The sequence below is a fragment of the Calliphora vicina genome, chromosome 3 (assembly GCF_958450345.1).
Source record: "Calliphora vicina chromosome 3, idCalVici1.1, whole genome shotgun sequence".
Lineage (NCBI taxonomy): Eukaryota > Metazoa > Arthropoda > Insecta > Diptera > Calliphoridae > Calliphora > Calliphora vicina.
In genome coordinates, this window is record NC_088782.1 from 5879511 (window position 1) to 5902707 (window position 23197).

The 23197-nt window shown below is 28.7% G+C and overlaps 6 protein-coding genes across 6 annotated transcripts; 3 read left to right on the top strand and 3 right to left on the bottom strand.

The window, feature by feature from the left end:
• Positions 1 to 2472: 2472 nt before the first annotated feature.
• LOC135954237 (larval cuticle protein 65Ag1-like) lies at positions 2473 to 3055 on the top strand. The gene is made up of 2 exons (XM_065504317.1): positions 2473 to 2639; positions 2811 to 3055. Exons 1-2 carry the CDS (start codon positions 2518 to 2520, stop codon positions 3007 to 3009), a joined length of 321 nt encoding a protein of 106 aa, XP_065360389.1. The 5' UTR covers positions 2473 to 2517; the 3' UTR covers positions 3010 to 3055.
• A 2082-nt stretch (positions 3056 to 5137) lies between these two features.
• LOC135954328 (larval cuticle protein 65Ag1-like) lies at positions 5138 to 5665 on the top strand. Its single transcript, XM_065504445.1, has 2 exons — positions 5138 to 5297; positions 5467 to 5665. The coding sequence occupies exons 1-2, from the start codon at positions 5176 to 5178 to the stop codon at positions 5663 to 5665; spliced, it is 321 nt and encodes a 106-aa protein (XP_065360517.1). The 5' UTR covers positions 5138 to 5175.
• A 3589-nt stretch (positions 5666 to 9254) lies between these two features.
• On the top strand, positions 9255 to 9835 carry LOC135954259 (larval cuticle protein 65Ag1-like). The gene is made up of 2 exons (XM_065504341.1): positions 9255 to 9419; positions 9604 to 9835. The coding sequence occupies exons 1-2, from the start codon at positions 9298 to 9300 to the stop codon at positions 9800 to 9802; spliced, it is 321 nt and encodes a 106-aa protein (XP_065360413.1). The 5' UTR covers positions 9255 to 9297; the 3' UTR covers positions 9803 to 9835.
• A 1954-nt stretch (positions 9836 to 11789) lies between these two features.
• Positions 11790 to 14972, bottom strand: LOC135953930 (uncharacterized). The gene is made up of 5 exons (XM_065503964.1): positions 14804 to 14972; positions 14422 to 14614; positions 13182 to 13186; positions 12149 to 12316; positions 11790 to 11988 (listed from the first exon to the last, which is right to left on the bottom strand). The coding sequence occupies exons 1-5, from the start codon at positions 14923 to 14925 to the stop codon at positions 11790 to 11792; spliced, it is 687 nt and encodes a 228-aa protein (XP_065360036.1). The 5' UTR covers positions 14926 to 14972.
• Positions 14973 to 17226: 2254 nt separating this feature from the next.
• LOC135954318 (larval cuticle protein 65Ag1-like) lies at positions 17227 to 17778 on the bottom strand. Its single transcript, XM_065504435.1, has 2 exons — positions 17634 to 17778; positions 17227 to 17443 (listed from the first exon to the last, which is right to left on the bottom strand). Exons 1-2 carry the CDS (start codon positions 17750 to 17752, stop codon positions 17245 to 17247), a joined length of 318 nt encoding a protein of 105 aa, XP_065360507.1. The 5' UTR covers positions 17753 to 17778; the 3' UTR covers positions 17227 to 17244.
• A 3172-nt stretch (positions 17779 to 20950) lies between these two features.
• Positions 20951 to 21553, bottom strand: LOC135954296 (larval cuticle protein 65Ag1-like). The gene is made up of 2 exons (XM_065504407.1): positions 21390 to 21553; positions 20951 to 21196 (listed from the first exon to the last, which is right to left on the bottom strand). The coding sequence occupies exons 1-2, from the start codon at positions 21506 to 21508 to the stop codon at positions 20998 to 21000; spliced, it is 318 nt and encodes a 105-aa protein (XP_065360479.1). The 5' UTR covers positions 21509 to 21553; the 3' UTR covers positions 20951 to 20997.
• Between the last annotated feature and the right edge of the window lie 1644 nt (positions 21554 to 23197).

A 23197-nucleotide genomic window follows, 5' to 3' on the forward strand; every position in this document is an offset into this window, starting at 1 on the left:
ATTTTTCTAAATTTGGTACCTTCTCATTATCTAGACTTCTACAAGTTAGAAAAACTCACAGAGTTTGCTGGTAATAAGCTTCAATAAAACATTGCAATTTGAAATACAGTTTTTATAAAATAGTATATAGTCGATTAATAAATTCGTTAAAATATCAAAAGAAAATTTATTTAATTTTTTTGAACGAATTTTTTGTTTGTTGGGGATGACCTTTACTTATGTAATGCATTGTGTTGGAACTAGTAAAATAGTTTATGGGAGGGGGTATAGAGGTAGTAGTGTTTGTGGACATTTGATTTGAATTTTTCTATATTGAAAGTGACAGGAAAAACTTCAGCAGGAAGCTTATTCTAATATACGGACTGTAGGCCAAAGAAAAAATTTTCCCGTAATGCGTTGTGCGATCCACTGTCCAGTCGACAACGAATTGATAAACACTTACATGAATATGAGTGAAACTCATTATTAAAAGGAAACAAATAGAAAAAAAATTATGTAATATTGGAATACTTTTACTAATGCTGCCATAATGATTGCTCATAATATTACTAACGTGTTACTATTTAATACCTTATTAACCATAAGGATCTTTAAATTATTACATACTAGTTGGCCCGCCCGCCTTCGCCCGGTAGCATTTACTAATGTTAGTTCTTCAAGTTTCACCAACCCACATACACCTGCCTGTTTTTATTTATTTGCAAATAAAATATCTAAATTTGTACTGCATACTTTAGGGAGCTTTTTTTATTACAGTTTACTGGCCTAAAAAAATATCCGAGTTTTACACGGAATTTTTTAATTTTTTTTCTTTACAAATCATCTCCTGAAAATTTCTAATCGAATAAAAAAAAATCAGCCAAATCGCTCCAGCCGTTCTCACATGATGCCATTACATACATGGACCATTTCATTTTTATATATATAGAATCTATATTATCTATATTATAGATATATGATTATTTTCCACCATACTTTAATTCCACCTCAACCATAATATGGCTTTGTAAAAACATGTTGGTGCCCAACCATTTTATGATTCCACCTCAATCATAGTGAGATTATTTTTAATCCTATTAGATGACATGAACATATTATGAAATATTTGTTAGGTCATGATTATGATTATAACAATATTTTGTTCATAGTTAAAAGATATAAAATAATTGCGTAAAGATAGAGCCTTAAGAATTCAAAAATGCTAAATTTGCGAAGATTTAGTACACAATTCTTAACACATTTTCTATTATTGTCCACAAATAAAAATAAATTTAAGGAGACCTTTTTCATATTAAATAAAAATTTAATATAAACCGGTTAACAGTTTATTTTGAATACAAAAACCGAAACCATTTAATCGGTTTTTTTAAAAGACAATAATCAAAACCGATTTTTTCAAAAACCAAATTTTAGGTAAAACCGGAAACCGGTTTTTTGGACACTCTAATAGTTATCATAATTTAGTTGTAGTTATTATTGAAATAAAATGTATTAAACCCTAAAGTCGATGGCGACATAGATTTATGACAGCGAAGAACATTTCTTAGTCCTCACAATCTTGTCATAACCACATATTTTCTCTGCGTATGAAAAAATGCATGGAAAAAAATATATCAACAAATCTCGAAATAAATATGAAAATCAAATCGTTCATTTCAGGAGTCTTTCAATTTAAAACAATGTTTTCGAAGATTTTGGATATTGCTGAAGTTTCATTGCAAAGAATGAAAAATTTTGTAAGTAGAAAATTACATTTAGCATATAAAATAAAATACAGTCAGATAATTTGCATACATATCAGTAGACATACACACAGAAAACAGATTCTTAATAGAAACCGAATTTGTTGCCAATCGAATAGTTCTGCCTAAGTGACCGAATTTTACAGTTGTGGCTACCAAATTTTAGAAGTGGTAACAAAAGTTTGGTTGCTTCAACCGAAATTCTTCTTTATCCACTCATATTCTGTTAGAAGAACCGAAAAATTCTATGTTTGCAACCGAATCATTCAACTTGCTACTAAATCGGTTGCTATTACGAATCTCTTTTCTCTGTGCATTTCTAAAATAAATTATACTAAGTATTTTTAAACCAATTTTCCATATAAATAAAAACAATTACAAATTACGTTAACGTGTTTTATTACTTTTAACAAATCTAGTGGAATGAATAAAATAAATTAAATTTAAGCGAAGAAATTTTGCCAAAAGAATGGTTAATCTATTTGAAAGACATGTGTGACGTATGCACATAACCATATATAAATATAAACAATAAAATTAAATATTTTATGTTAAAACTTTATAAAAAAAATCGCACAGCCTTTACAGTGATAAACTAGTTTAAGCACTAAATTATTAAAGACGTTGAAATAAGTTTAATTAAAATTATTCAAAAAATATTAGTTGTATTTTAGTGTATAAAAACTAAAAGCGACAGAATTTAATCATTCATACAGTTTCAGACCTTTGTCATTGATTAGTCGTCGATAGCTCAGAACAAAATTCAAATAACAAAATGAAATTCATCATTGTATTCGTTGCTCTCTTCGCCGTTGCCTTGGCTGCTCCTCCCCATGCTCAAGAAGCTGTCGTCTTGAGATCCGAATCTGAAGTAGGACCCGAATCATACCAATACGCGTAAGTGTTTTAAATAATTTGTTTAATAAAACAATAAATTGTTCTGTAAATCATGATTGATTTTCGAATAATTTGTAAGGAAATACCTTGAATGTGATTTAAAAATCACCTCTTTAGTAGAAATTTTGAAAAAGCCGCAAAACTAATAAACTCTTTTTTTATCAATTGCAGTTACGAAACTAGCGATGGCAACAAAGCCGAAGAACAAGGTCAATTGAAGAACATTGGTACTGAAGAAGAAGCTATCGTCGTCAAGGGCTCTTACTCCTTCGTTGCTGATGATGGTCAAACCTACACCGTCAACTATGTTGCCGATGAAAACGGTTTCCAACCCCAAGGTGCTCATTTGCCCGTTGCCCCTGAAGCTTAAGTTGTGATTGTTATTTAGTAATAAATATTTTTATTTAAAAGAAAAACTTATGATGTTGTTTTTTATTGTTATTACGTTATATTGAAAAAGTAATAGAGAAGAAGCTAGAAGAAGAATGATATATAAATCATTCTAATAAGTTTAGCATGGGCTCTTAAAATGAATGCAATTCATGTATTCTCTAATTTGCAATTTAATTCATTAATTTTTCTGTTTTAGTTTTAATGTTACAGGGAAAATCAAATAAATTTTTTCTCAATAATAAAAAACTCCACTAAAAGTTAAACAAAAAAAATGTTAGATTTTTTTTAAATGGTTTATTTTTATGTATTTTTTGATTATTTATCAATAAAAAATTTAAATATATCAAAATTACGAATTTCATGAATTAAAGACCACTTTGTACATATGGGCAATTCCATATCATCGTACGTGACATTTGTGCGCCTATAGAGTGGAATAGATTTTGCAAAAATAAGAGTATCTTAAAAATAATTTGGTCTTTACGTTCCATTTAGAGGGTAATATTATTTAAAATAATAAAAAGTTCTTTCGAAACATTTTTGTCCAAAATATCGAGCGAAATAAGGGTATATCGTACGTGACATAAAACGGAAGTCATTTTGAGGTACATGTAGAAATATGCGAAAATTTTCATCATTAATATTAGTTGTCACTCAATTTGATATTTCGAAATATTTTTCAAAATTTATGGAAATTCTTGTGAATAAGACAATAATTTTTATAAATTTGGTATAATATTAGGGGTACTTTCTCATTACCTAGACTTCTACAAGTTTGAAGAACTCATAGAGTTTGCTGGTAATAAGCTTCATTAAATCATTGAAAACACACAGTCAGTTTTTATAAAACATATAGTAGATTATTAAATTCGTTAAAATAACGAAAAAAAAAGTATTTTATTTTTTTAACGAATTTTTCTTTGTTTGTACCAGCACTCAGGGAATGACCCTTACTTATGCAATGCATTGTGTTGGAACTAGGCAAATAGGTAAATTTTCCCGTAATGCGTTGTGCGACTGTAAAGAAAAAACTTTTAACACTTTTCTTAAAAAGAGACATATTTTGGAGAAACTTGAAGAACTAACATTAGTAAATAGCTACCGGGCGAAGCCGGCGGTCATGTAGTATTAGAATATATTTAGTAATGTGGCCATAATCAAACCACGTCATATTATGATTGGATTTTATGGTTGTTGGCAAATTAGATTATGGTACGTATATGACCATAATATAACTATTGTGTATCATTCTAAAATATCATAATTTGATCCAACTTAACCATAATTTAATCCCTTTTTACTCAAATGGATCTTTTGATTATGATATACTATAGATATGATTATTTCCAACCATATTATAATTCTACCTCAACCATAATATGGCTTTGTAAAAACATGTTGGTTGTAGCACAATCATATTTTGCTTGAGTCCAACCATATTATGATTCCAGCTCAAGCATAGTGTGATTATTTTTAAACCTATTAGATGCCATGAACATACTGTGAAGTATTTGTTAATTCATGATTATGATTAAAAAATATTAGAAAAACCAAAGAAATCCTTTGATCTTTTTAAAATTTTACTATGCTGCAAAATATTGCGGTTCATAACATTTAGCATATAAAATAAAATGCAGTCGAATAATTTGCATATATATAATTGTAAAGCATTTCATAATAAATTATACTATTTTTAAACCAATTTTCCATATAAATAATACAAATGTCACTAAAAACAATTGCAAATTACGTTAATGTGTTTTATTCTTTTAATGAAGCTAGTGGAATGAATAAAATAAATTAAATTAAATTTAAACGAAGAAATTTTGTCAAAAGAATGGTTAATCTATTTGAAAGACATGTGTGACGTATGCACATAACCATACATAAATATAAACAATAAAATTAAATATTTTATGTTAAAACTTTATAAAAAAAATCGCACAGCCTTTACAGTGATAAACTAGTTTAAGCACTAAATTATTAAAGACGTTGAAATAAGTTTAATTAAAATTATTCAAAAAATATTAGTTTTATTTTAGTGTATAAAAACTAAAAGCTACAGAATTTAATCATTCAAACAGTTTCAGACTTTTGTCATTGATTAGTCGTCGATTGCTAAGAACAAAATTCAAATAACAAAATGAAATTCATCATTGTATTCGTTGCTCTCTTCGCCGTTGCCTTGGCTGCTCCTCCCCATGCTCAAGAAGCTGTCGTCTTGAGATCCGAATCTGAAGTAGGACCCGAATCATACCAATACGCGTAAGTGTTTTAAACGATTAGTGTAATAGAATAATAAAATTACCACAAATCATGATTGTGATTATGGAAATATTTTAAAATTGAGGTGAAGTGGTTTAAAAATCACCCCTTTACTAGAATTTTTTAAAAAGCCGCAAAACTAATAAACATTTCCTTTTATCAATTGCAGTTACGAAACTAGCGATGGCAACAAAGCTGAAGAACAAGGTCAATTGAAGAACATTGGTACTGAAGAAGAAGCTATCGTCGTCAAGGGCTCATACTCCTTCGTTGCTGATGATGGTCAAACCTACACCGTCAACTATGTTGCCGATGAAAACGGTTTCCAACCCCAAGGTGCTCATTTGCCCGTTGCTCCCGAAGCCTAAGTTATGATTGTTATTTATTAATAAATATTTTTAATTAAAAGAAAAATTACAAAGTCGTTTTTGTTTTTGAGTTATCTTGAAAAAGTAAAAGTGATAAAGAAAACATTAAGGAAAAATTTAATACTAATATATTTTTTTTCTCACATACTATATATTGTAGAAAATAATTGGGTTTTCTCTTAATTGATTAAGAAAATCTGCTCAACAGCTGGTTTGAATAAATACAGTTAGATGTATACTGAATAGAGTTCTCAAACCGGTTTTCGAATTATTCGAAAAACCGGTTTATTTCCAATTTTACGGTTTTTTTAAACCGGTTTTTACAAAAGGACGATTTTTGAGTTATTCGACAAACCGGGTTTTTATATTTAAATTAACAAACCAATGTTAGGAAACTTTAACAGATAGAAGTCAGAAAACATATCGTGCTAAAAATAATCAAAAAATAACGCCAATGGGTGCGTAGATAAGGGAGGCTGGGGTGGTCAAAGCCCCTCCAGACTCGCATCTTCCCACCCCAGATGTTTTTTCTTTATTTTAATTGCAGCCTTATTTTTTACATTTTTTGTAAGTGTATTGATATTTTTCAATAGCCGAATTCATATTCCTTAATACATTTCTTTAAATGTATACTTTGTTTGCATAGATTGAGAAATTTTAACAATATATAACATAGCTGAGGAGGAAAGTGTGACTTTCTTTTTGGAAAGGGGGTGTGCTTGCCAACCCCAGAATAATAGTCTAGCTACGCTTATGACGTCACTTGTAATAAATTCGCCTTGTTGTACCGTATGCAGTAACTCTTTTAAATTGACTTTTTGGTCAGAACTAAATGAAATTTCATCAAACTCTGATTTAGAATATATTGAAAGTGACTCGCAAAATTTAGAAGCTCAGCTCTGTTTAACATTAAAAGTAGTTCAAAATCTACAAGATTTTAATTATTTGGACAAATTTTCAAAAATATCGAATTCAATTTTTTATACAATGCAATTTTAACAGTTAGTCTATGTTTATTCTTTAATTAAGGGAAAAAATACAATTAACTATTATTATTATATAAAATATCTATTAATATACATCCTTTCTTTTGACTGAACGATTTTTTAAATTGTTTTAATAAAAAAATAAAAACCGGTTATTCGAACCGGTTTTTGATAGAAAAAACCAAAAACCAGTTTTTAAAAATTAAGCTCATTCGAATTATTCGAAAACCGGTTTTTAGAATATGTCGAATATTTGACAACTCTAATACTGAACTAATAAATTATATGATTTTTTCACACATACATAAATTTTGTAATATTTGGAATTTCTAAATGAAAGATAGCGAAATATTAAAATATTTTTTGCCAATTTTAATGAAACTTGCAAAAACTATACCTTAGTATTAATACTATGGATAGGTTTTACTTAAGATTCATAACACTAAGGAAATTGGGCTCATTCCTCAAAAAAAATGCCAAAAAATTAGTTTTTTATCGAAAATCGCAAAATTTAAATCGCAGGTACGGAAAAACTGTAGAAGGTATTAACATAGTTCTATTTCTTATTATAATCTCAATAAATCCCAATGTGATGATCAACAAATTCTGAAATTTGTTTAACAAAAATTTGAAAATGGAGATTTGAAACTGCCGTTAAAAAAATTTAATTTTGTTGGTCATATCTGCGAATAGGTTAGCGGTATCCTACGAAGACAAAAACTCATACACAAGTAAAAATTAACTTTTATTTTAACATTTCTCAAAATATGTTAATTTTTTTTCCTAAAGTTCTTGTTCAAGTGGCCTGGGGAATTTTTAATAACATTATTTTACCAATTTTTGTAACCAATTTTTTCATTTATATCTCATTACAACGACAATTACGTACACATTTTGATTCTTTTGCATTCAATTGCAAAAGTAATTATTTAGCGGCAAAATTTTTACAAACATTTTTTTTTAGCGATAATACGTTTGTGGGTCATTTTAACACAATTGAGATATATGGTTACCAAAAGATTTTTTTATTGCAATTTTCATTAATATAAATAAATCAACATATTTCTGAAAAATAATGCAGAATGTTAAGGAGTTTCACAAATTTATTTCATATAAATATAAAATTTTGCATATATCTGACCTTAGACCTCGATGCGCATCGTTGTCAGATTTACCTCAAATTTTCAGCTGTTAACGTTTAGACCTAGTGTCACAATATTTCGCCCGTCACCCTTCAAAAGTCGTACAACAATTTTTTTCCATACAACTGATTGTCACTCTAGTAAACATGTACAACTATATTTTTGCTCTAGGTGTACCCATTCACCAAACGTACTGAGCAAGGAGAATTTATACAAGGTTGTGGTAGTTCTACAAAAATAACAAATGGTCTTAACAAATGTCAAAAAACTGAAATTAAAAATTAAACAAATATGTATAAAACTAAATATAGTGTAGATATTGAATAGTAAGGGCTTTACTTATTTATGCAATATATAAATATTTTGTTAATTAGCTTAGAATATATAGATATTGAAGTATAAAAACAAGCTTTGACAGGTGTTAGAACCAAACAAGCGAAAAAAGAGTAATCAGGTGATTGACTGACTCCACCTTGTATAAATTCGCCTTGGTACTGAGCTAACGATGATCATGAAACTTCAATTCCCGTACGAGCTGAATCTTGCAAATCAAGATGCTTATGGAAATTTCACCATACAGTGAATGAACACAAGTTTAATTGTTGAGCATGTTGACGAATTGATACATTTAGATCATCATCAATATTACGCTGCACAATATCAATCGCTCGTTCTGTGCGTACTGTACGGCGTCTTTCGTTATACGTATTATCGTTAAAAGTAAACGTATTGAGAAAGCGATCCATAATTTCTAGAAGGATGGACGCTTATGAGCACCATCAAACGCATGTAATGCCGATGTCAAATTGAACAATTTGTTTTGAAATTTAACTCGAAAAATACGTAATGCTTTTTAACATAATTTTTGGATTCAGAGACCCCGAATCCATATGTCACAATTAATTTTGTCTGCTAGCTTTAAATTTGGAACCACAGTGCATACGGTTGAACACCCGTTCTACGGAAACTATAAGCTGATATACTTATTTTTGTTCTTACAAAACACAACAGATGTGCTAAGAAAAAAAAATCGTAAACAAAATTTACTCAAATTTGGAAAAATTTATTTACATTTTATTCAGTAAGTTAAACAAAGATTATAAAGCAACATACAAATATACTACAAAAATATACATGTTCCAGAACAGAATTTCTTATCAAGTAATATTTACCATAACTACTTGTACAATATATTTCACTTCCGAAAATACATATAATATAACACTGCAAATTTTAATTAAAATCTAAAAATATTTTTTTTTTATTTACAACTAAAAACTAGTTTAAGCATTTATTGATCTAAATATTGGATTAATAATTATGAATGAATGAATAAAAAAAAAACAAAATCATTTACACAAACAAATTATGAAGACTTATGTTAAAATTATTCACATGTTATGTGTATAAAAACTAACAGCGACAATCTTTAATCATTCATACAGTTTTAGACCTTTGTCATTGATTAGTCGTCGATTGCTAAGAACAAAATTCAAATAACAAAATGAAATTCATCATTGTATTCGTTGCTCTCTTCGCCGTTGCCTTGGCTGCTCCTCCCCATGCTCAAGAAGCTGTTGTCTTGAGATCCGAATCTGAAGTAGGACCCGAATCCTACCAATACGCGTAAGTGTTTTAAACGATTAGTTTAATAGAATGATTAATTTGATTATTGCAATATTATTCTGTAAATGACTTCACAGAAAATTTTTGTATATAATTTTTTGCTTTTTGAATTTAAAATTACACCTTTACTTGATATGTTGAAAAAGCCTCAAAACTAATAAATATATTTTTTTATTAATTGCAGTTACGAAACTAGCGATGGCAACAAAGCTGAAGAACAAGGTCAATTGAAGAACATTGGTACTGAAGAAGAAGCTATCGTCGTCAAGGGCTCTTACTCCTTCGTTGCTGATGATGGTCAAACCTACACCGTCAACTATGTTGCCGATGAAAACGGTTTCCAACCCCAAGGTGCTCATTTGCCCGTTGCCCCTGAAGCTTAAGTTGTGATTGTTATTTAGTAATAAATATTTTTATTTAAAACAAACAAATTATAAAGCCGTTTTTGTTTTAATGTTATATTGAAAAAAGAGTTGAAAACACTGATTTTAGGAACATATTAAATAGATAATAGATAATAGGAAACAGTAAAACAGCCAATACCGTGTCGGAGCAAAGGGTCAAAGGACTTAGTACGAAATTCAATTTCTAAAAGAAATAAAACTATATGTCTTATCATTCCATTAAAGCATTCCTATAGGAATTGGTTAATATTTATTCATTAGTTCTTTAAACCTATTAAATGCATTCCTTGGAAAATGCATTTTTAATATAATTACTGACTCATTAATTATGTTGAGTTAATGAAAAATTAATTGATAAAATTTAATAGTTTTTAGAAAAAGTTGCTGTATTCATTTTGTAAATTATTAAATATGGAATTGAAGAGATGAATGGTGACAAAATGAGATTTAAAAAAACTGAACGAAATAGTAAGTTTATGACACACTTTATTCCAAAATCGGTGGCTCTTAAGAAGAATTCGCAATTACACAGACCAGCATCCTTTATATCCATGAAAATTAAAGTATAAAATGGTACTCAACTAAGAGCTTAACTTCCGTAGATTTTAAATTCATAAACGATCTTGAGGTTAAACTGATAATACATTGTTTTTTTTTAGTTTTGAACGAAATTATCGAAGAAACTATAAGTATTTCCGTACTCTATGGACTCCAGTTAAACAGATTTGCTACATGAGAACTCCTACATAATTTTTTTCATTCACATTTGTATCACGAAATATTTCTACTGAAATACCACTACATTTGACCAAATTAGAAAAAAATTATCATAATTAGGGTTTTTCTTTTCCCGCACTTTTTCATTTCCCGGGAAATCGGGATTCATTTTGAAATTTCCCGGGAATTCCCGTCTAGAACAAATTATTTAATTTTAAGAATGTAGACTTCGTTAAAAATCTAAAAAATGTTATTGGTTTTAAAATGTAATTGGATACAAATAAAAAATTCCAGTAAAAATTTAATATAAAGAGATAAACTGATACGATTTATAATTTTGGTTATATACAAACCTGTTACCATTTGTCATTTGTATCGATTTTGTTCTACCTTCGTTAGATTCCAATTATTTCTGTTAATTCGCAAAAAATAAATATTTAATATTAAATCAAAAATTATGTAAAGATGTTAATTAAAATTTGAAGAAAATTCCAAATATTTTAGTTTAATTTTTTGCGAAAAAGCTAAATTCTAAAATAATTCCACATTCGATGGGATAAAATTCTGTGACAGTAGTGAACATTAACGAGTTTTTGGAATATTTTGAATAATCAACTTTAATATTTTTCCTTGTATGAATCTTCTGTATTTGTTTTGAAGCTTTAAAATTCTTTTAGAGAAAAAGTTAAAAAAATTCACATAAAAAAGGAAAATAATTCCCGGGAACTCTTGCAAAATTTTCAGGGATTTCGGGATTGAAAATTTTTAGGAGTTCCCGTGAAAAACTCTAATCATAATCCTCTTTATTTTCTAAAAAGTAAATTTGGCACTAAGATACCACCTTTTTTTAGTCTTTAGACTAGATTTGACACTAAATGTTAAAATCCCATCAATGTTAACATTCGTTTATTTAAAGAATTGAACAATTGTTTGCAATATCGATTTTTTCAAAAAAGTTTAATATTTTTGTGGATCATGGACACAGTACACACATACTTTGTTTTCGGTAAACCCTTAAATTTTTAATTGCAAATAAGAATTGAATTTTAGGCCACTTTGGCAATATTTGGCACTAAAGTTAAATTCTTACAATTATTCGGGCTATATATAATTTTCTTCAAAAATTTTATAGGACCATCCTTGAAATGTACAACTTTCCACTTCTCAATTAAAAAACACTTGTATTTAATTTTTTTCTTTAATTAATTAATTTTCTTTTATTACTAAATTATATAAACACTACATCAACTTAAGCTTCAGGGGCAACGGGCAAATGAGCACCTTGGGGTTGGAAACCGTTTTCATCGGCAACATAGTTGACAGTGTAGGTTTGACCATCATCAGCAACGAAAGAGTATGAGCCCTTGACGACGATAGCTTCTTCATCAGTACCAATGTTCTTCAATTGACCTTGTTCTTCGGCTTTGTTGCCATCGCTAGTTTCGTAACTGCAATTGATAAAAAGAAATGTTTTATTAGTTTTGCGACTTTTTTCATCATTTAATTTTGTAATTGTACAAATTATTGAAAAATCCAATAATTTAATATTCTCAATTTAGGTGAAGTGGGGCATGAAGTCCCATTAAACAAATTATTTAAAACACTTACGCGTATTGGTAGGATTCGGGTCCTACTTCAGATTCGGATCTCAAGACGGTGGCTTCTTCAGGACGGGGAGCGGCCAAGGCAACGGCGAAGAGGGCAACGAATACAATGATGAATTTCATTTTGTTATTTGTTCTTAGTGATCGACAACGACTAGTTAAAGACAAAGGCCTGAATTTGTGTGGTTGATTAAAGACTATCGCTGTTAGTTTTTATACCCTAACATTCGAATAATAATTTTTGAATAATTTTAACACAAAAAATATGTTTGTGTAGATTATTATTTTTTTGTTGTTTTATGTTGTCGTCATTTAAATTTATTTAATTCATAAATGCTTAAACTTGTTTATATTTAGTTGTAAGTTCTTTAAAATATCTTTGAATTTTAAATTCATACATGGAGATTTATTAAATGTATGTAGTTTCGGAAGTTAAATGTTTTCTGTGATTTCTAGTGGGTGGATGTGTTGGTTAAAAATTAGTTCTAAAAAATGTGATTCCTTTGTGTAGCGACGAAGACAGTCTATACTAATACAAGATTTCCCTCCTTCGTTATAGTTTTTTTATAGTTTAGATGTTTTCCCTAAAATTTAACCAACTGTTTCTTATATTTTTATTATTAAATATTGTTTAAGTTGTGTTATTTCTTTTAATTATATATTTGTAATCCGATTTAGCATTTACCAGTAATGACAACAATTGTGATCGAGAAATCGGTTTGAATTCATATAATATTTCTACTACAGCAAAATATTACCAGAACAACAACATGTCTTCGTATGTGGAAATTAGAAATAAGATTAAAAGCAATCGGAATTAGAATCTTAAATTGCAGTAATCGGGTATGAGACTAAATTCTTCAAATTGGCACTGACTACTCAACGATCAATCCAAAATAAGCTTTACAATTAAGTAAAGCAATTTGGATATAGGGATTAAAATTATGGGAACGGCAAGTCATACCAGCATTAATCTTATACAGCTGGTCCAATCCAAAATTCTTAGGAATCTGGAGGAAAACATCCAAAGATACTACATGCGCTAGAGAGAGAAAAAAAGAAAAATAAAAATGCAATAAAAGAAAAATGTAGAATAAATTTTAATTTATTTAAAAAACCAAGCTCCCCCCACCCACAAATGGTTGATCTGGATCCCGCCTGTACTAAGAAGTACCATTGGTAAAACTAGAGTTTAGTAGCAATCATTATATAGAGACCCCTTACGGGAAACCAAACTCGAACAAGGCTTCGAGGAACTGATCTACCATCCTGCTAATTTGAGGATCATTTTATGACATTAAGACATGTTATTGGATTTAATTACTCAATAAATAAGTAAAAAGATAAACTAAAGCAGAATATAATTCGGAAGTCAACTAGTGAAATGCACATCCGAACTTGCATATACTCCAAATATGCAGTTCAATGAATTTATTTGAAATAATATGGGATTCCAGCACAATTCATGTAAAAATTATCCAAAACGATCGGTGAAGTTTAATGGAAAATATTACAGTATCCTCTTTTACTAGATTGGACTTATATTACAGAAACTGCATCCCATTTAAAAAACTACAGCCGATTTTGGCCCAATTTAAAATTTGATAGAAAACAAGAATAATATATGTAAGTGATCACAAGATTTCGTCCTTTTCTCGATTGTAACTCTATTTAAAAAACTACAGCCAATTTTAGTTTTCTCATACAAAAATCAATTTTAATGAGATTAAATGAAAAATGCTATTAATTACAATCTATGATTGATGATTTTGTCCAGCTGACATATTGCAAAAAGTAGCAGAAATTATATATGTGTATATGTGTTATATACAAAAGTCAAATATACACCTGGAAGCTTTCCTATAAATCAATTCCAATAAATATACTTAGAACTTTAATAACTTTTTAAGACTATCAGTCAATAAATTATGCATTTAAACAAATGCTAATCATTGTTCTCTTTAAAAATATATTGGATAAATAAATTTATAAAGAACACAATTAACTTTCTTCAATTAATTAAAGCTTCACAATAAATGGGAAAAAACAAATAATGCTAAACAATACTTATGTATTCAAACTGAAATTAATGTCTTCTTTACCTTTATAAAGTACTAAATTCAATTTAATTTCTCACATTTTTTTTATCTGTAGAGCAATGTCGTAAATGCTTATTTCTAAAAGAATTTAACAATATAATTTAAAACAAAAACGATTTTATAGTTTTTTTCTTTTAAATACAAATATTTATTAATAAATAACAATCACAACTTAAGCTTCAGGGGCAACGGGCAAATGAGCACCTTGGGGTTGGAAACCGTTTTCATCAGCAACATAGTTGACGGTGTAAGTTTGACCATCATCAGCAACGAAGGAGTATGAGCCCTTGACGACGATAGCTTCTTCTTCAGTACCAATGTTCTTCAATTGACCTTGTTCTTCGGCTTTGTTGCCATCGCTGGTTTCGTAACTGCAATTAATAGAAGAAATGGTTTATTAGTTTTGAGAAATAAATAATTTTAAAATCACTTTAAAAATATTTTCATATAAATAATTCAAAAAGTAAACAATTATATGCGAAAATAGTCTGTGAAGTAATTTGCGGAATAATAGTAATCGATTTGATCGTTCTATTAAACTAATCGTTTAAAACACTTACGCGTATTGGTAGGATTCGGGTCCTACTTCAGATTCGGATCTCAAGACAACAGCTTCTTGAGCATGAGGAGGAGCAGCCAAGGCAACGGCGAAGAGAGCAACGAATACAATGATGAATTTCATTTTGTTATTTGAATTTTGTTCTTAGCAATCGACGACTAATCAATGACAAAGGCCTGAAACTGTATGGTTGATTAAAGACTGTCGCTGTTAGTTTTTATACACATAATTTAAATTTTAATATACATAAATAAGTATACGAAATTTGTTTGTATAAATGAATTTGTTTTTTTTTTATTCATTTATACTTATTAATTCAATTTGTATTCAATAATAGCTTGAACTAGTTTGTAGTTGTAAATGAAACAAAATATTTTATTTATTAAAAGATGAATTTTAATTCAAAATTTGCAATGTTGTATTGTGAGTATTTTCGGAAGTGAAATTTATTGTACGAGTAGTTTTGTAAATATTACTTGATAAGAAATTCTGTCCTGGAAAATATATTTTTGCATTATATTTGTCTGTTACTTCATAATATTTGTTGAACTTACTGAATATAAAGTGAAAAAATATGCATCATATAAAGTGTCTATTATAAAATTAAATAAAACAAAGTGTGTCTATCATTGATATCTGTTACTCATTTGTAAGGACGGTATTTGCCATTATGTATGTCCAAATATCCATGATTTGCAAGGGTTATGTTGGCTTTGAGGGTCGCTGTGATTTGGCTTATTCTTTGCAATTTCAGTTCCACGTACGTTCTCTTATTCAAAGTGCAAATTTAATATTGAAAACTGTAATTTGCAAAGATTTTGCAAATAATTATGCTGTTTCGTTCCACAAAAAGTGTAAATTCTATTTACAAATTTTGAAAAGTTTGTAATAAATTTTGCAAGGTAAACGATCACTTTACAAATTCATATTGTTATGTATAACTAGTGAAGCTTTAAAAACGTTGAGACGTGAATTTTTGTTTGACGATAGTGAAGACATGATTATAACAAAAAATTATAGAGACCGAATTAATTTTTCATGACAACAAAAAATTTAGAAATGAAAAAACAAATGCAAAATTATATTTTGAAAAAATGTTTGGCATAAAATTTTTGTCCCTTTAAAATTTAAAACAAAAACGATTTGTGGTTTAAAAATAGCAAATTAACGATTTGACTTCTTTTTCGAAAGTGACGATTTTCTGTATTATGAAAATATTGTACTATTTTATGAAATAGTTAAAGAATTTTCTCTTTTTTTGTGAATATGCAACGCAATATTTAGATTTTGAATTTTGTCAATTAAAATTTTAAATCAATTTTTGTAAATAATTCGACAGCTTCTTTTTCTATTTTAACAAAATTTATTCAGACTATAATGACATTACCCCATTCAATTTAAGCCGCCAAGCTTTAATTTATGCTTTTATTTCACACTTCTGTACCTTCCGAATGGACCACCTACTGCGTGGTGCTTCATTTTATCTTTAAAAAGTAATGTCAAGATTGTTATTTCGGGTCATAATAATTCAGACATTCAATTCTATTTTATGTGTTTTATTTGAAATTAAAAAAACCTCTAAATGAAACCTTATATCTTCTTCTTCTATATATGTATATAAAAAGGAAATGGTCCATGAATGTAATGTCATCACGTGAGAACTGCTAGAGCGATTTGGCTGACTTTTTTCGGTGATGGTTTGTAAAGAAAAAAAAAATCAAAAATTCCGGGTAAAACTCGGAAGTTTTTTTTGAGTCCAATCAATTGTAGAAAAATGCCCCCTTAGTATGCAGTACAAATCTACATATTTTATTTTCAAATAAATTAGAACAACAGGTAGGTATACCTGTATGTGGGTTTGAGAAACTTGAAGAACTAACATTAGTAAAATAGCTACCGGGCGAAGCCGGGGCGGTCAACTAGTTACAAATAAATTGAGCTTTACTTTTTTATTTTAGTGATTTTATGATTTATAAACTTCAATTTTAAGAAATGTTTGTTGATAGTTATGTTTTCGTTCACTTTTTAAATACAAATTTAAAATTCCTGTTAGAAATCCTGACCTTTTTAATTTTCCGATTTTTAAAATTCGAATGTTTTTTTCTTTTTTCATCGGGATATTGACGATTTTTTCCCAAATTCATCTGGCAGCCCTGTTTGCTGAACACTTTGCACACTCACTTTGCAGGAGAGAGAAAAGAGAGCAAAGACTTTGAAAAAATTTGCTTATTGCAAAGTGAGATTTTTTGGGGAACAGAAAAATTTATCACTCAATCTCTGATTGAGTTGGTTAACTGAGATGAGAATGAAGTTTCCTTAAGCAATTAAGAAAACTTAATATTTTCTTTCTCATTTTTACTTTTCAATATATTTTAAAAACAAAAACAATTTAAATTTCAAATAAACAAATATTTATTAATAAATAACAATCAGAATCAGAACTTAAGCTTCAGGGGCAACGGGCAAATGAGCACCTTGGGGTTGGAAACCGTTTTCATCAGCAACATAGTTGACGGTGTAGGTTTGACCATCATCAGCAACGAAGGAGTATGAGCCCTTGACGACGATAGCTTCTTCTTCAGTACCAATGTTCTTCAATTGACCTTGTTCTTCAGCTTTGTTGCCATCGCTGGTTTCGTAACTGCAATTTATAAAAGAAATATTTATTAGTTTCCCGGCTTTTTAAAAATTTCTACTAATTTTCTTTAAAATATTTTCATACAAATTATTTGAAAATCAAACAAATTTATACGAAAATTTTTTGTGAATTTATTTACAGAATAATGGGATAAATTGATTGCCCCATTAAACTATTTATTTAAAACACTTACGCGTATTGGTAGGATTCGGGTCCTACTTCAGATTCGGATCTCAAGACGGTAGCTTCTTCAGGACGGGGAGCAGCCAAAGCTACAGCGAAGAGGGCAACGAATACAATGATGAATTTCATTTTGTTATTTGAATTTTGTTCTTAGCTATCGAAAGGCCTGAAACTGTGTGGTTGATTAAGTTCTGTCGCTGTTGGTTTTTATACACTAAAATTTCATTAATAATTTATGAATAATTTGAAGACTTAAAATGTGTTTGTGTGGATGTCATAGATTTAGTTTAGATTATTTAATAATTTTATGCTTAAACTAGTTTAGCGTTGTAAATGCTAAGAGTTTATCATAAATTTTAAATTTAAATTTTCAGACAGATTAAATGTATTTTTGGATATCTTTGCGTATGTACGAGACTTATGTTCTAAAGAGTTTATTAACTTGAAAACAGATCCCAGTTTAATTATTTTCCTTCTTATTCATAATGAAATTTTTATTTCATTGAGAGTTTTAAATATTTGTTTCATATAAATTAGTTCAATAAGTCATTTCAGCCTAAATAATCACTAAACTTTTACATAATTACATGTTTTACATGTTACATAATTGATTTAGATTGTGTTTTTGTAGCTTTTTTGAATTGAGATGTTTCTAACCATCTGTCTCATGGTTTGAAAATTGCAATAAAAATCTTCGATTAAGCAGCGAAAGCGGAAATACATTCAAAGCTACATATTACTACAGTTATTATGAATTTCAAGTACATAAGTATCAAATTAAAAACATTTTGTCTCCAGAATCGGGTTCCTAATTTCCCGGGCTTTTTTCTTTTCCACGAGGAAATTAAGAAATCGTTTCATTCCCGGGAATGCCCGGTAATTTTTTGACACTAAATTAAACCAAAAACTATACAATTTTTTCGAATAAATTGACTTAAAAGAAGTATAAAATAACTATATTTGGTTGTACAATGTTGGTCCAGCCTTTATAAGGGTTTCTAAAAATATGACTTCTTGTCTTGACATAGATATTGCTTTTTTTGAAATCAGAATGTAAATAAACAAATTTAGACTAATATTATTGCAGGCGCGGATCCAGAGGAACTTCAAACTAACAACCGAAAAGTTGCCATATAAAAAATAAGAAAAAAAAGAAAAATGTAGAACAAATTATGATTTTATTCCCCCCTCCAAATGGTTGATCTGGATCCGCGCCTGTATTATTGTTATTATTTTCTCTAAAAATGAATTCCTTAGAAGTTTTATTATCTTATGAATTCCATTATAAACTTAAAACTTCAATTTATTTCAATTAAGTCAACCCTCTAGAAAAGTTAATTTTCATTATACAGGTTGGTAATGAACTTTTGCATTTAGCTTTTCAGTGTGTTTGACTGAAAAACGAGACGTTATTGGTTCAACACCAGTCGAAGCCATTTTTATATCCTTCACCATGAGTGACAAGGGAATATACATATAAGTTTGTCATTTCGTTTGTAATTTTTACATTTTTCATTTGAGACCATACAAAGTATATTTTGAATCGTTATATATTGCGGATATAACCATGTCCGTCTGTATGTTGAAATCAACTTTCCCTAGACCCCAAATAACTTACATACATGATTCATACATGAATATATTCGCTATAGACCCGGTTCAGTTGCTATTTAAAATCGAGAAAATCAGCCCACAAATGGCTGAGATATAAAGAAAACACAAGGACTCAATTTTTTATCTATATCTGGATTACTAAGACATTAGGATTACTAAAATCCTTTGTAACGACGTATATAAGGCCATAGTAAGATTGACCTACATTGGGTCAAAATCGGTAAAATATTTTTACCCGATTTTTTTTAGCAAACTAATTTTAAGGTTCGGCACAGCCGAATATAGCTCTTTTACTTGCTTTTTTGTTCATATTATATTATATTAATTTGAATGTTTCTGTTAAAACAATTGTTAACTTACGATAAAATAACTCGAACATGTAGCAGCGAATAAGCAGCTAGGCTTTCGAGCATGCCGGTTCGATTCCCAAACAAGGCAATTTTTTCAGCTACATATTCTAGAGGTGAATGTATTATGTACACTTGCAAGCGAGGCGCATGAATTTTGTCAAATCGCTGACAAACATAACCGTGTTTCAGACGGACGGACGGACATCGTTTAATCGACTCAGAAAGTGATTCTAAGTCGATCGGTATACTTTAAGGTGGGTGTTAGACTAATATTTTTTGGCGTTAAAAACATCTGCACAAACGCATTCTTCACTCCCCACTATGGTGGTGTAGGGTATAAAAATTACAAAATTTTTCTGATATGGCTGACAAATTTTAGTTGGGGTTCAATTATTTGTTTATTTAAATCCTAATTATAATCGAATTAAGGTTCCTTCCTATACGGGAAAAATTTCCCGGGAATTTTTGTTTAGAAATTTCAGCACAGTGCTGAAATAATATTGTAAATACAGACATTTCCGAAATTTCCCGGCAAAAATTTCCCTTAAATTTATATTGAAAATCCTAGGTCACACTCAATAACTTTCAACTACAACTCATTTCAAACCGAGTTAAATACCTAAAATAGGTGAAATATGTTTCAAAAATTAAGTTTTTTCATAAAAGTTGCGCTCCGTGTATAATATTTGTAGAAATTTTCTTCAAAATTGGTCAAGTGGAGCTCTGTTCCCTTAAATCAGCCAATTTTTATTTTATACGCATTTATGTTAAGTGTTGTTTCAGAAACATGGACAAAATATATACGAGTCCGATTAAATTTCTTTTCTTTAAGAAAAATAATATTTAAAATTTAAAAAATATGCAAAATTTTAGATGTAAAAAATTTGGATGCGTGTAACTTTTTAAAATTTTATCAAAAATGTATCTAAATATTGTACAAAATTTCTTGAAATTCGGAAGAATTGAATTTTTGGTGATTTCAAATATTTTAAATATTAATTTGTCATAATGAATCCTTTGAAATTTTAAACTCCATTAAATGACATCTGACCAGATCAAGAAAAACTGAGTACAAAGTGTTACTATTTATGTACGGTCGTTCACGTATGTATGGATTTTTCCATGTGTATGGGAAATATATTAAAATTGTTACAGGTTGCTATAATTTAATGTTAAGCTTTTTTCTTTAAGCTCCTTAGGGCAATTATGGTAGGACGCTAATATTATTATAGACAATGCTAGTTGTCAATTACCACAAAACACACAGTTTTCATTTTAGTTTATGGGAGCTTTAAACACTTTTACCATATATGTAACTATTCGTTAAAATTAATTAATAATTAAAATAAAATTAAAACTTGGATTTTTTTTCAAATAAACAAATATTTATTAATAAATAACAATCACAACTTAAGCTTCAGGGGCAACGGGCAAATGAGCACCTTGGGGTTGGAAACCGTTTTGATCAGCAACATAGTTGACGGTGTAGGTTTGACCATCATCAGCAACGAAGGAGTATGAGCCCTTGACAACGATAGCTTCATCATCAGTACCAACATTTTCCAAATGACCTTGTTCTTCGGCTTTGTTGCCATCGCTGGTTTCGTAACTGTAATTGATAGAAAAGAAGGTTTATTAGTTTTTGCGGCTTTGTCAAAATTTCTAGGGGGTGAATTTTAAATCAATTCACCTCACTTTAAAAATATTTCCCTACTAAGTAATTATTTGTAAATCAATCATGATTTACAGAACAATGTAGAAAAATGTATTGTTTTATTAAACAAATTATTTAAAACACTTACGCGTATTGGTAGGATTCGGGTCCTACTTCGGATTCGGATCTCAAGACGACGGCATCTTCAGGACGGGGAGCAGCCAAAGCAACGGCGAAGAGAGCAGCGAATACAATGATGAATTTCATGTTGATTTGTTTATTTGTTCTTCGAATGTTTCACGTTATGTGCAACTATTTTGAATGATGTTTTAGCAATTTGAGTCTGGTGCTTTTATATGAGTTTCGATATAATTTTTGTTTTACTATTCAAAACTTTAAGGTAGAAATTAAGTTAAGATATTTTTTATTATTGCTTTTCTTCTTAGTTTATTTTAGTTGGTATACAAACAAATCTAACAAAAATTAACATACATACACACTATCTACCATATTTATGTATGTAGATGAGAAGTGTCAAAATACGTCATAATTACTTTTTTGTTTGTATTATTTCTTCTTTTTTTTAATCTAAAATCTTTTAAGTTCGCTTTGTTTAACTTTTCATCAACATCATCTTCTTAATGACGTTTTTAAATTTTAAGAAACCAGATTTGGACTTGACATGTTAATTTTATACATATGCTAGATTTTTTAGCTGGTTTTGTTTTTTTTTTTTTTGATTTTGCCTTCTACTTCTGACTAGAATTTTAAATTTAGTTATTAATTAATTATAGTGCTGGAATATAATTAAATAGCCAGGCATTTACTACAATAATATCAGAGATAACAAAATATATGTATTTACTTACGTATAATTTGTACCCCCAACAAACAGCAGGTAGTGAATTTAAAAATGTTTATTTTAATAAAACAAAAACAATTGATTTGAAATCTCCATTTTTAATGATATTTACCAAAGTTCGCATATATCTATCATCAAAAAATTTTTTCCTTCAGATCCTAAAAGAAGTTTTTATTTCGTTTTGAAGATAAATAAATTGTTTTTAATAGGATATGAACTCATATTATTTCATTCAGTTGGATAAAGGTCATATCAAGACGTACTTACATGGCTCGGCTATTTATAACGATCCAGAATATTGTATATATATTTATAGGAGTCGCAAATGAAAAATGTAGAAATTACAAACGGAATGATAAACTTATACCATTGGCACTCATGGTGAAGGGTAAAAAAATATATATATAATGATAAACAAACTCTCTTTTAAAAGAAATTAATTAAAATTTAAAAATGAAAAATTTAAAAAACTTAAAAATTAAAAATGAAAAATTTAAAAAACTTAAAACAATAAACAAGTAAGAGCTGTATTCGCCTGTGTCGAATCTTATATATGCTTCACCAAATTATACTTAAAATATTTTTGTAAACAAAATTAAAATTTTATTTTTTTTCAAATTTTTTTTTTTTATATTTTAAATTGTTGTTTAAAATTTTTATTTTTTAAAATTATTATTGAAAAAAATGTATGACAAAAATTTTTTTTTAATAAAAAAAAAAGTTCGGGTTAAAAAATATTTTTCCTGATTTTTACCCACTGTAAGTCCAACTATGACCTTATATACGTCGCACAGTGGGTTGAATCGCATCCAAAGTGACGCTTAACTCAGGCAATAATGTTAGATTTTTTCTATATATTTTTTTTAAAGATTATGCCTTATTAAGTAAAAAAATAGAAAAAATTTTAAATAAAAAATTTTATAAAAAATATGTTCACAAAAGAAAAAAATTTCAAGTCCATTGAAAAAATTTTTAAAACTGATGTCTTCCGATCGAGCCAAATTTGCCTATCGGATAGTAATTTAGACTCAATTTTTCAACAAGATCAGTTAATAACTCTCTGAGTTAGAAGGATTCCAAATATGACACTTTGA

Coding starts and splice junctions, on each gene's coding strand:
- LOC135954237 (XM_065504317.1), top strand. CDS start 2,518: ATGAAATTCATCATTGTATTCGTTGCTCTCTTCGCCGTTGCCTTGGCT. Junction 2,640..2,810: donor CCCGAATCATACCAATACGC/GTAAGTGTTTTA, acceptor TATCAATTGCAG/TTACGAAACTAGCGATGGCA.
- LOC135954328 (XM_065504445.1), top strand. CDS start 5,176: ATGAAATTCATCATTGTATTCGTTGCTCTCTTCGCCGTTGCCTTGGCT. Junction 5,298..5,466: donor CCCGAATCATACCAATACGC/GTAAGTGTTTTA, acceptor TATCAATTGCAG/TTACGAAACTAGCGATGGCA.
- LOC135954259 (XM_065504341.1), top strand. CDS start 9,298: ATGAAATTCATCATTGTATTCGTTGCTCTCTTCGCCGTTGCCTTGGCT. Junction 9,420..9,603: donor CCCGAATCCTACCAATACGC/GTAAGTGTTTTA, acceptor TATTAATTGCAG/TTACGAAACTAGCGATGGCA.
- LOC135953930 (XM_065503964.1), bottom strand. CDS start 14,925: ATGAAATTCATCATTGTATTCGTTGCTCTCTTCGCCGTTGCCTTGGCT. Junction 14,615..14,803: donor CCCGAATCCTACCAATACGC/GTAAGTGTTTTA, acceptor TATTAATTGCAG/TTACGAAACCAGCGATGGCA. Junction 11,989..12,148: donor CCCGAATCCTACCAATACGC/GTAAGTGTTTTA, acceptor TATCAATTGCAG/TTACGAAACTAGCGATGGCA.
- LOC135954318 (XM_065504435.1), bottom strand. CDS start 17,752: ATGAAATTCATCATTGTATTCGTTGCCCTCTTCGCTGTAGCTTTGGCT. Junction 17,444..17,633: donor CCCGAATCCTACCAATACGC/GTAAGTGTTTTA, acceptor TATAAATTGCAG/TTACGAAACCAGCGATGGCA.
- LOC135954296 (XM_065504407.1), bottom strand. CDS start 21,508: ATGAAATTCATCATTGTATTCGCTGCTCTCTTCGCCGTTGCTTTGGCT. Junction 21,197..21,389: donor CCCGAATCCTACCAATACGC/GTAAGTGTTTTA, acceptor TATCAATTACAG/TTACGAAACCAGCGATGGCA.